The sequence below is a fragment of the Protobothrops mucrosquamatus genome, unplaced genomic scaffold, assembly GCF_001527695.2.
Source record: "Protobothrops mucrosquamatus isolate PMUCROS unplaced genomic scaffold, P.Mucros_1.0 scaffold1467, whole genome shotgun sequence".
NCBI classification, from domain to species: domain Eukaryota; kingdom Metazoa; phylum Chordata; class Lepidosauria; order Squamata; family Viperidae; genus Protobothrops; species Protobothrops mucrosquamatus.
The window spans coordinates 137,760-150,457 of record NW_015387645.1 but is presented as its reverse complement, the minus strand read 5'-3'; the positions used below and the strand labels follow the sequence as shown (position 1 = coordinate 150,457).

The window sequence follows — 12,698 nt, the reverse complement described above, 5'->3', positions numbered from 1 at the left end:
TGTGGTGTTTCAAACGCTGGGACAGTGCTGGGAAGACCTGGGTTCAAGTCCAAGGAAGCTCACTAAATGATGTGGGTCTGGTTTTTAATCTTAGTCCAACCTACCTCAAAGGGTGGCTTTTAGGGGGAAAATGTGAAGAGAAAGTGATGGGTTAAGATACTGAATGAAAGACAAGATATAAATAAAGAAGTAAAGGTGGTTTATGTGTATTATTTATATATTTATATCAATACTGACCAGAAAATCAGATTTTTTTTTAGTAAGGATCAATCCCCCTCTCTTTTATTGGCCCTTGGGCTGAGAAGCAATTTGAGATAGAAATGTTTCATGATTCCTTATAAAGAAGCAAACAGTGTAAAATAAATTACCTTCTGAATGGAAATTGTACGTTTTTAGCAATATCACGCTGCATAATATATGCTTTTGATTAAAAGAGTTAATTTTAGGTATGGAAAAGCTGCAAACATTCATACTCACATGTTTATATACTAATTATGATCATCAACACCCCAAGTAAATCCATTGGCTGAAGTGGATTAAGACCTATTAATTCATGAGCCTGGTGGAGCGGTGGTTAGAATGCAGTACTGCAGGCTACTTCTGCTGCCTGCTGGCTGCCAGTAGTTTGGCAGTTCGAGTCTCACCACCTCAAGGCTGACACAGCCTTCTATCCTTCCGCGGTCGGTAAAATGAGGACCCAGATTGTTGGGGCCAATAGGCTGACTCTGTAAACCGCTTAGACAGGGCTGTAAAGCACTGTGAAGTGGTATAAAAGTCTAAGTGCTATTGCTATTGGTATTGAAAGTTATGGACAGTAATCTACCACTCTGATCAGGTTGCTAAATCAATGTTTTTGGACTTTCCAGACTAGGACTAAAAGAAATTGACTAGCCCAAAGTCACCCAATCAGTTTCCATCCCTAAGGGAGGGAAAGAACTTGGATCCTCCTGGTCCTAGTCCAAAAATTTAATCACTATACTACACTGGTATTCATATACACACACACACCAAACTCATACAGACACATCCATACAACAAGTATTTACACTTTTTTTTTTTTTTAAAGAAAAGCAGTTTAAACTGATTTCATCACTATAGTTATGTAAGGGTAGGGAGATTTAACAACATGAGGAAAGAGGAAGGTATTGGTTTTTGTTATTCCCTTGTGTGAGACTATAAAGGGACGGGCAATTTAGTCATTAATGGCTGTAACAAAAGAATTCAATAGAAAAATGCTAGTTACAATTGTTGGCAATTTTCTGTTATATGAAAGTTGATACAGAAATAAAATACTCTCAAAAGCCTAACACAAACTGAAGTTTCAAATCACTACTATGGGCACTTCACATTCTACAATATTAATGAAACCACCATTTGATTTATGCATAATTAGGTTTTCAAAGCGCCGTGCAGATATGTTACTCTCATCCATAGAATTTGCTTCTCGTTGAAGAAAGAAACAAAAGAGCTTAATCCGATTTACAAACTGAAAAACAACACTGAATGCACTTTTTGTTGGGGGGGGGGGGAAAGGTCTCCAGCTGTTTCTCATCTCAGTCCATGACTCTTCATTTAGTTTACACTATTAAACTCAAAAACTTTGCTTTCATCTTAACTGTTACAGCATGCTTCAGAGTAGATTCTATCTTGTAGCATTCTTGATAGAGTTTCAGAATTTGGCAAAACATTATGCTTCAAACTGGTCATGACCATCTGTGCAGTAAATGTATCCAACATTTTTTCATTGGCGCCTGCATCATTATGTCTTGTCACTAATGGTTTCTCGGGTTTTTCAGTAAATTGTTGCATATACTGTGGTTTGGAGTTGCTGAGATTAAACTCTGTGTTTTGCTGTCTAGCACCAAATCCTTTTATGGAACTTTTTGTTGGTGCCGTTGCTAATGATCTAACATCTTAAAAAAATAGAGGGGAAAACTGAGGTTAGGATTGGGGTTGGATGGTAGCAATGAAGAAACCCATTGTTACGGAAAGTTGTCACACAAAATGAGCTGTAAGGAGACTGTTAGGGTGAGGGGAAGGGGAGGAAACCACCCTGCTCTGTACCAACTGTAAAAGTGAAGTTTCCAAAAAGTAGCATACCTGTTCTGTCTTCATTCTGCGAATCACACTTCCTACGTAATTCTGGGATAGTCTTGAAGGAAGTTACTGAGTACTGAAAAATAAGAATTAAGAATCATATATAACTAAAATCCAGTCATGCTACGAGTAAAGAAACTGCCTCATTTTAATGGAATATGATCCATTGCTTTATTATACAGTGTATGAGTCCATTTTGCTGATGGGCAAACACAGTTGGATACAGCTCGAAGTTTTGCTTTTAGACATAAGGATTCATCTTTCAGAAAGAAAGCAAGTCTGCATGAAATTCAACCACACTAAGTCAACTGACTATAATCTACAAAGACTAATCCACTGCAATGTAAATTTCCCACAGCAGATTTCAAAATCAAACAAAGCAAAAGGAGGTACTCACATTTCCTAGATAAGCCCAATGTGATCAAAGAGATAAATGAGAAGAACATCCAAATGGCAAAATGCTTTCTGGCTTGTTTGCTTTATAAAAACATAAAAAGTGAATCCATCTAAATTGCAGTGTAATTTTCTAGTGCTTCTAGGAATATTATATTAAACATCCAAGCAAGCATTGTGGCTGACTGAATATGAGTAATGGATACATTGCAGAACTCTTAGATCACTGTTGCATTGATTATGGATTTTGATTTTTGCTGTTTACATAGTTTATGTTTTTAAATGGTGTGTCTTAAAAATAGCCAAAATACAGAAATGCTCTCTGGTATGCTATTATCTTATAAAGGAAAATAAACCAAATTCTCATGGATTAAGCATTAAAATAAAGGTTTCTTTCTATTTTGATACAATCTGATGTTCATGAAGTTATCATTGGATTCACTTTTAAACAGTGTCAAATGTCTGGTAAATTGCAATAATTCCTTTTGGGATGTCACCCATATAATCTAGCATTGTTAAGCTAATCTTTCTACAGATCTTATACTATCTGTACTTATACTACTCATATAATGGGCAATAATGCTGCTATTCTAGTCCAGCACGGAAGGAAGGAAGGAAGGAAGGAAGGAAGGAAGGAAGGAAGGAAGGAAGGAAGGAAGGAAGGAAGGAAGGAAGGAAGGAAGGAAGGACAATTCCAGCTGTATCAGCAATATCAGCAAAATCTTATCTTAATATCTTAATACAATATCTTAATGTAGTGTAAACAACCAATCAAGCAGTTTAAGCTCTCATGAGATTTAGAGGACCTGGTGTTGGCTGGTCCAGTCAGTTAATACTAATAAGTCTTTTTTTGGGGCGGGAGGGCAATTAGTTTGCAGAACATAAGATAAGGTCCAATCCTTTTTAAATAACCATATTCTTATGAATAGTTGGGAAATATAGCACATCTAAATGCCTTTTATATAATGCATATGAGGAGATACAGAGGTATTAAGATCTAGAGCAATGTGTGATATCCTTCCTTTTTAAGCATTATTATGCACATAAACTGCATAGATTGGAATTGCAGGACTAGAAAAAGAGTCAATATTATATAACAAACTCTTGGATAAGCTGAAATCTTTAGGTGCCAAAATACATCCCCAAAATTGGATTTGGCTTATCTGCAGAAGGGCTGATCCACAAGTATATACTATAGTAATTTTTAAAAGTACCTGTATTTCCCATAAATAATCATGTATAAGCCATAATATAATATAATATAATATAATATAATATAATATAATATAATATAATATAATGTAATGTAATGTAATGTAATGTAATGTAATGTAATGTAATGTAGTGTAGTGTAGTGTAGTGTAGTGTAGTGTAGTGTAGTGTAGTGTAACGTCACGTCACGTCACATCATCACATCACATCACATCATATATAAATTTTATTCTTTTATTAGACAACAAACCTAACATCACATACAATGCAGCTAAAATTTTTGTTGCAGCTGTTCTATAGTAATTTGTTAGTGTCCTAACAAATTACTGCAGAATTAGATCTGCTGTAACAAGGAATAAATATTATGTTCGGGATAAATAACATTACATGTTATGTCATTAGAAGTTGATGTACCATTTTAAATTGGTGGTTATATGCTATATTACTGAAATGGAATTTTGTTGTCCAACAGTTTTATTGTTCTGATCAAATAATTTGTATGTGTGTGTGTCAAGGGAATATGACCACAACACAGATACTTGAATTATAACATGAAAAATAATGTTTCTATTTATTAACTCTAATGGCATAGCAGTGACGATCCAATTATTGCCAGACCCCACACATTCCTGAAAAAAAGTTGAATTCTTACAGTATATATGAATAGTATACAAAGAAATACAAAATATACAATATAACACTCACATAGTTGTGGTGTAAATGCCACACACATTAATCTGGGGACAACAGTTAATGCTGACTTTGGTAAAAAAAAGCTATATAGGCAAATGATCAAATGTAAGCTATAGATCAAACTTAGGCTGTTCACATATTGTGCTAAGCTTTATTTACTATAAAGAGTTCCAAAAGAATTATCAGGTGTTCTGATTATTCACCTTAACACATTCTATATTCTCTCATGATCTAGATCAGGGGTCTTTAAATATTTTCAGCCCATGGAAATTGTTGGTATAATAATCCCAGAAACTTTGATGAAAAGATAAGGCTTTTCTAGTGACAGAAAATTGGCTATGTTCGTGCAATTTGTTTGTTTGCTCTTAGGTGCTCATGGAACCTCATCAAGTTCTTGAGAAACCCTAGAATTCCACGAAATAGTTTGAAAACCTTGATCTAAGGTTTTGCTGTGGTGAATGAATCAAAGAAAAAACTCCATATTTCATTTGTTCTAACTCTTTTTCATTCTTTTATTCTCATTAGATATCTCATGTGAGCTATCCCTACTTTACTGAATTTGCCCATTTATTTCACATTTCTCTCTTTATGTAGGGCTGAAATTTTTGCAAGACTTTAAGCAAACTTTGGAGTAATTTGGGCAATTTGCACATTCTCCTGCACCTTTTTTCTTCACTGTGGGATGGATATACACTGAATTTGACTGATCTCTAGGTCATGCAGTGATGTTTTCTATTGGTTAACTCAGAACCATAAGCACTTTTAACAGCTTATTATACTGCTATATTAACAGTATGCTAGTATTTCATCTATTATCTTTAGTTTATGATGTCACACTTGGATTAATTGTACCTCATTTTGTAATAGAGATGATGTCTGAATATATTCTCTGTCTACAAGTACTGTCATTTTATCATCCAAAGTTAAAAGTTTAGGCACATTTTTCTATATTCCTTTAATTAATTTGCCTCCTTTCTTCCATAATTATTCTTGGATATTACCATCTAAGCCCTAAATTTTCCTGTGATTTTTCTGAGATTTTTTGAAAATATCTCTCCTTTTATTTTTCTTGTTATATTCTCCTTTTTTTAATGTTTCGCTTGAAATACCTTTCATTTTCCTTGCTCAATTAATACCGGGACTCTGTTTTCAGTTTTCTACACACTTCTTGCTGCCCTAAATTTCCACCCTCCAGGTTTCCTGGTGAACATGCTAGTTTTTTTTACGAAAGTTGGATAGATTCCTTTTTAAAATGTTAGATTTTTTTCCTCTTTTGTTTTTTACTATCTTGTCCAATAGCACTCACAAAAATAAAGAATAACAGAGTTGGAAGAGACCTTGGAGGTCTTCTAGTGTAACCCCTTGCTTGAGCAGGGGACTCTATACTAATCTGGACAATTTATGTGAATTAAATTTGTTTTTAACTTCTATCTTATATTCTGTATTCCACGGGTCATAAACTTGCTGACATCTCAACATTTTAATTTTTCATGTTTAACTCCTTATTAGAGAACTGCTGGGATAACCTTGGAGAAAGTATGAAAGAAAAATCCATAGCAATCCATGAACTGAAGCTGATTAAACAAAATAGTCAAGAAAGAAATGTAAAGTTTCCCTACATTAACTTTCTTTGTATAAGACAGAGGGAAGAAGAAACATTGTTCAATTCTCATGATTCTGTTATTATAGCCTATATCAATAGATATCAATTTCAATATTTCATGTGGAGTCCTTTTTCTGATCTGGCCTAGTTTGAAGGGCTGAAATCCCTATATTTGACCCTTAATAACCCATGGTTGGTTTGATAATTGACTTTGGAAATGTCCCGAATTGCACTTCTCAATCTACTATTTTGCATTATGTATTTGATTTGCTATTTCTATTTAATTCACAAGATGTTCATCTGGTGCTTTCCACATGAAGTGTCTATATTTATGTTGTTCAAAACAGATGTTGGCAATAAAGAAAGAAGTCCATTAATTCTATTAAGTGTCTTTTGCATCATTATGTTCACTTAGTCTAACTCCTCTGTTAATTCTAGGTTCCTCTTTTTCTCAGACATCTACATGCCAATAGATAAACACATAGCAATGTCCTTCTGTAAATATTAGTTCCATCCCGTTCTGTTCTTATAACCTAAAAAGTTGGCATCTGTTTGGAGAACAGTACTTTGCAACTGTTTCTCATCATGACAATCCTTTTATGAATGGATCAGTTTGACTGAAGAAGCATTTTGCAAAAAATGCCCACAATACTTTCTCAACATCCAAGTGTTTCCAGCAGCCCACAAAGTTTGGGGGTCACTGCACATGCACAAACAAACCTCAAATATAAGCACGGATATTCTATCAATATTATGAAGCAAACCTTTATCAAATCAGTGCTTCCCAAACTTTTCAAGTATGAAGAACCCTTTTCAACATTAAAAAATTGTAAGTCCCAACATTAATTGTAGTTTAAATGTCTTGACTGAAATAAAGCAGTGACAAAAGACTTCAGAGATATTGTTATATGAATGTTTCTTTTGTTATGTTAATTTATGTAAACATTTATATAATCATAACAGAATTCACATAGAATTAAAATATTATATTAAAGGAAGCTTTCTATAGAAAGTTATTTTTCCTGTTCAGAGGAGAAAACCCTCTGGCACCGTTAAATGGTGCAAAAGGCATCTCCCCCCCCCCCCCTTTCATTCATGAAGAGATTAGAAACCAGAATTTGAGACTGCTGGTTTAAAGTGTACCCTCAAAATCTCACAACCTTTTGAAATGGATTAAAGAGGTTTCCATTTGTCGACTTTAATAATGGACAAATATGTGAAGCATTTGCTTAAATGAACCGATCACTGATAGTTTACCAGTGAAAAGCTACAAGAGAAAAGAAAATCATGTCCTTATAGAAACTTTTGATTTGTTGAATGCAGGTAATGTTACACATTGAAATAGAATTTATATTCTACTGTAATGCAATTCGTTAGGCCAAACCTATTTTCTGTATATTGTTTTTCTTCTCATGGAATGGCAATCCATTTCATTTTAACTGCGTTAAAATATATACAATTCTCTGTTAAAAAAAATCTATTAAACATGTTATAAAATTTGATTGCAATTTTAATGGTGTGTGGTTGATTGCATTAACAGATTTTCTTCTGTTCAGGTCCTGTATCTCTCCTCCCCACCCTCTACCTCATATGAACATTTAAAATATCAGCCATTTCTGTAAATAGAATAAACAGAATTTCAGATTAGAAAATCTATTAAGTAACCAAGAAGCAACATTGCTCACTTCTTTCTTAGGTGACTAACAACTTTTCACTTTCTTCCATTCTTAGCTTCTATCTAGTTACATGGGAAATAGTTATCAAACTACCTTGCAAGTGAGTTTTAAATATTGCCTTGCCCTATTTGTTTAATCTTATACTTGAAAAACACTATTTAAATGGACACACACACACACATGATAAAAGAAGCTAATTATAATCCTAGCAAATGCTGTATGGCTATTATAGTTTTCTTTTTAACTTACTTAAAGAGCTATGTTATTGTGGAACAAATCTGAAATAAATTACACATAGGTAATGGGTTTTTAGCTATTGTTTTCTATGGGAGAATAATATGGATGCTTTGCTTCTACTGAACATACCTTTGACTAGACTGTTCCCTTAACACCCAGTTTCTTGTCAGCACAGAATTCAATTTAGTAGAAACAACACCAGAACAGCACCAGTGTGATCCAACAAACAAACAAATATACTTTTAAAATCCCTTCTAAGCCCTTATGTGCAGTTTGTATCTTCCTCAATCTGAGAGGCCTGGGAGTCTGATAGTTCAGCACAGGATCTTAGGTATTTTAAACATTACACTCTTCTGGAGAGAGAGCTCTGATGTTCCTGAGATATGTTGGAGCTACTCTCCCAGTTTAGGAGTCACAGCCCTGAGTAATCCACTAGGATTACTTTGGCCTTTACTTTCCACATCCTCTCAAGTTCCTCCTTTAGCCCTGGTACTTCTCCAGCTTCTCATACTCCTTCTTCCTTAAGTTGTGCTATTTGGCACTGCTACATCTATCACTACTGCTGTCTTCTGGTCTTTATCTTTTAACCCAACCCCGTCTAACCCCTTCCCAATATCTGCCACCTCAGCTATCTGTCAATAGTATATCCCATGCAGAGTCTTGTTTTGCCCTGGCGTTCTCTGCTTGATCTTCCTCTCAAGTCTGCTGCTGCCTCAGGTGTCCTCGTAGCTGTTGTTCTTTGGATGTCACTTCATTTATGTACTCCTAAATGCTCTAGTTTCATGCAGGACAGTGGCTTTGACACTCACCAAACATTTGGTGTCCTTCTTTGGCCAACTCATTATACCGGCAGGTATCTGGTAACTGGTAGGGCATACATGTTGATGGTATGGATCATGTTCTTCCCATTGAGCTGGCTCTTCAGGGCCTTTCTTATCCTTTGGTGGTACAGACAAGTACCATACAAGATGTTGCTGTCTTGCTTGTCTCTTCATGATGGGATACCAAGGGACTTGTATATGGTCTGTAATCCACTATGTGGCCCACTTGTAGATTCACCCCATCAGTCTCGATTGCCTACTCTCTCTTGACTACCATCTGGCCACACGTCTCCAATCCACATGACATCTCACTGTAGATCTCTGTTAACTGGATCAGAAATTCAGTGTCTCATTCGCTCTTAGCATTCGGATTGATATCATTCATGTAGAGGAGGTAATTCTACTCTTGAACCTATATCCATATCCAGTCCTTCTGATTGTCTAGCTGACAGAAGTTTCCATGTTATGGAAAGGCAGGTTATTGGCTGGTAGTTGGATGGAGTTGTTCCCTTGTGGGAGTCTTTCATGATCAAAACTGTTCTTCCTTGTGGTAGCCAATCTGGGTAGGAGCTAGTTGCTAGCAACTGATTCATCTGTACTGCTAAACATTAATGCATTGTTGTTAGTTTCTTTAGCTAGTAGGTATGCATCATACCTGGGCCAGGTGTACAGGTAGTCCTTGACTTACAACAGTTCATTTAGTGACTATTCAAAGTTACAACAGCCCTGAAAAAAAATGAGTTACAACCGTTTTCACACTTCTGACCATTGCAGCATCCTCATGGTCATGTGATTAAAAATTCAGATGCTTGACTACTGACTCATATTTACGACAGTTGCATGTGATCCCCTTTTGCAACTTTCTAACAAGCAAAGTCAGTGGGGATGCCAGATTCACTTAACAACCATATTATTAATTTAACGCCTGGAGTGATTCATTTAAAAATGGTGGGGAGAAAGATCATAAAATGGGGCAAAGCTCACTTAACAAATCTCTCATTTAGCAACTTGGGGTTCCATTGTGGTCATAAGTTGAGGACTACCTGTACTTAGTCACTATTGGATGTTTGTTACTATGATGATAACTGGTTCCTGTTCTGGGAGGTTGTTGTGGTCTGCTCTCACATCCTGCAGCCACTTTGCACTGGTGTTATGTGTCTTCTCTTTCTCCTATATATTCTTTCAATACTGTTCAGTTCCAATTATGGTGGCTCCGCTGTTACTATGTTATTGCCCTGCTGTTGGATGATTCTTTGGAGAACAGGACATTTATTTCTTGGCCTCTGTTTCTTTAGTGTATTTTCTTAGCCTGGTAGCCAGTGCTATGAGCCTTTGTTCCTCTTGATTGTGTAGCCAAACATCTCCAGGATTACAGCACTGCAATGTTTTCAGTTATGGTGGTAGTAGGGATAGCTGTGAAGGCTCTCTTGGCATCTTTTGGTATATTATCTGATGGTACTTCTCCACGAGCCTTGGTAACTGGTCTTGAGGGTTGACTGTAGGTAGTTTGTCCATCATCTTAAGCCTCACATCAGCTGTTGTGCTCTGTAATGGAGGAGTGTGGCAGTGATGTTCCAGCTTCAAGTGTTGGCTGCATATTCAGGTGTCTTTCCAGGTATTCTTGCGTCTGGGATTTAATGTGTAGATGGTCTTTCTCAAGCATCTTCTTCACAATTTTGAAGCATTGGATAACTAGCTGTTTCTCAGTTAGTGTGGATGCAAATCTTCCGTCCATCCATAGTTCTTTCATACATATCATATATATCTTCTCTTTAGGACTACTGTTGTAGTAGAGTTCAATCAATTCCAGGTTTTCTTGCTCATCCATGTATGTTTTATTCCAGTAGAAAAAAGTCCTAGTTCCCTAATATCTGACATAGACCTTATTACTCTGGGCCATGTCCGAGCCAGTATGATTCTTCTGCTTCATGTCACTCTCATATTTGAGGTAAACAGGTGAAACGTTAGGGGATGTTTGCCCAAGGAACTCTACTACTATGGTAGGTACGTAATTAGTTTGGTGTTTGCATCCTGTTTAAATATAGTAGTTTTCCCTGACAGTGTTGGTGGGGATGTGGTTTTTTCCTTTGGTAGTTCCTTGATCATGATATTACCCTGAAATACTCTAATCAATGAACTATCAAGGAGAAAACCATAACCCCACCCCCACTGGCATTCTTGGGAAGGCACAAGACTGCCTTATTTAATTGCATGTAGTCAATGGTGTTTTACAGTACTCATTATGAGACTGGAGAATTTGTATTTCTAGAACTGACAGTAACATTCATTAGTGAGATGCTATAGGAAGAAAAGATTGCTTTGTTTTATGCTTCCATAGGTTCTGGGATATGTTCCTTTATTCTACAGTGATAAACTGACAATTATTCTGAATACATTATACTAGGAGCACTGTCTAATAAATTTGCAGTTTCTGCCTTAATTAAACATCGACACAAAGAAAGAAAAATTGTTCAGAATTTGTTCATTTGTTCAAGCAAATGAAAATTAAACAAAAGAACAATGGCACATAAAAGCCAGAATAAAAATAGAAAATCTGCACAAATATGTCTAATACCCTTACTTACTGAGCATTTAACATTTATTTGATTTAAAATTGTTACTGGTATTCATAACATAAAATAATCTGTAGTCACAATCTCATTATGGACATTGAAATAAGATGCATCATTAGTTCTGTAAGATTTTGCAAAGTGTAAGCCTTAGAATGATAGCATTTTAATAATGGAATAAGAAATTGATTACTGAATTTAGATTTGCTAAATGTACTACAGTCTAAATGGATTCTTAATTCCTATTAAAGTGAAACACTGAGTTCTCAGAATTACAAACTTTGGATGTTCCTGGACGGGGTTGGAATAAGGAAATGAAACCACAGAATATATATGTTGTTTATTCAAGATACAACTCTGTATTTCCACATCTTGAAATTACAGATATAAAAAACCCTCCAACAGGATTGTCACATAACTGTCCTATCCAGTTTATTCTCTTTCCCAACAGTGATTAGCCAGATACAGTAACTTAGGCAGTTTTACCACCAGGGCATAATATGCCACCTATAATTATTGCTAATAAAAGTGTTCTTGGAATTGGCAGTTTTTGAAGAGTGCTTGGATTCCTTCATATTTTAATCTGTTTATTGGCTGGTGCCTTCTCAGAATTTGCCTGTACTCTAAACTAAGATAATAACTCTAAACTTTACTCAAGTGAATCAATAAAGCACTATCTAGGCTCATTGAAAGTTTTAATCATATTTGAAGTAGATAATTAAGTATTGGATTCTGTGTTTTGGAACATGTATGGTCCAGTACATTGATACTACAGCTGAATCTCCTTTTGCCTTAACTAAACTATAGCATAGGTAAGAGAGTTACAGAATCTTGGCATGTCATAGATCATGGCTTCAGTTGTGACTTGTCACTTATATTCTGTACTGATATAATGAATCAGCACAGAATGAAGAAGAGTAATTTTGATGTATTAGGAGAAGCAAAGAGCTGATCATACATTAGACAGTTGCCTCAGAACCCTCAGAGTCAATTGGCAGGCTCAACGGGCTTCTGTACATAATAACTCCATCTGATCTATGAATTAACAATTAAGAAGCAGCAGGTAGTTCAAATTGTTTCTTTCTTCTGCTAAATGTCTTCTTGATTATATGGTTCATGAGTAATACTGAACTGCAGCACAGTTCTTATATGGTTCATGAGTAATACTGAACTGCAGCACAGTTCTTGGTAGTTGTAGTGTTAGCTCTTCCAGCAAAGTTCTGGCTGATTTTGAAGAGCTGAAGAATAAGTATCATAGCACATATTAAACCATCTAAATTTAATGACATTAACCTGTGAGTTTGTAGAAATTGCTCAACCTCAATTCCATCAGTAGCACATGATCTCTAAGAATTATTGTCTGCTAACATAGGGAGGGTTGTGAGTTACTCTTCTT

At 35.6% G+C, this 12,698-nt stretch overlaps 1 protein-coding gene across 1 annotated transcript in view; it reads right to left on the bottom strand.

Moving 5' to 3' along the window:
* SNCAIP (synuclein alpha interacting protein) overlaps positions 1-12,698 on the bottom strand; it is a 58,870-nt gene that overhangs the window by 43,149 nt on the left and 3,023 nt on the right. Inside the window, exon 2 of the mRNA XM_015822113.2 lies at positions 2,101-2,173. Within this exon, the coding sequence (XP_015677599.1) occupies positions 2,101-2,173 (73 nt within the window). The remainder of the gene's footprint in view (positions 1-2,100; positions 2,174-12,698) is intronic.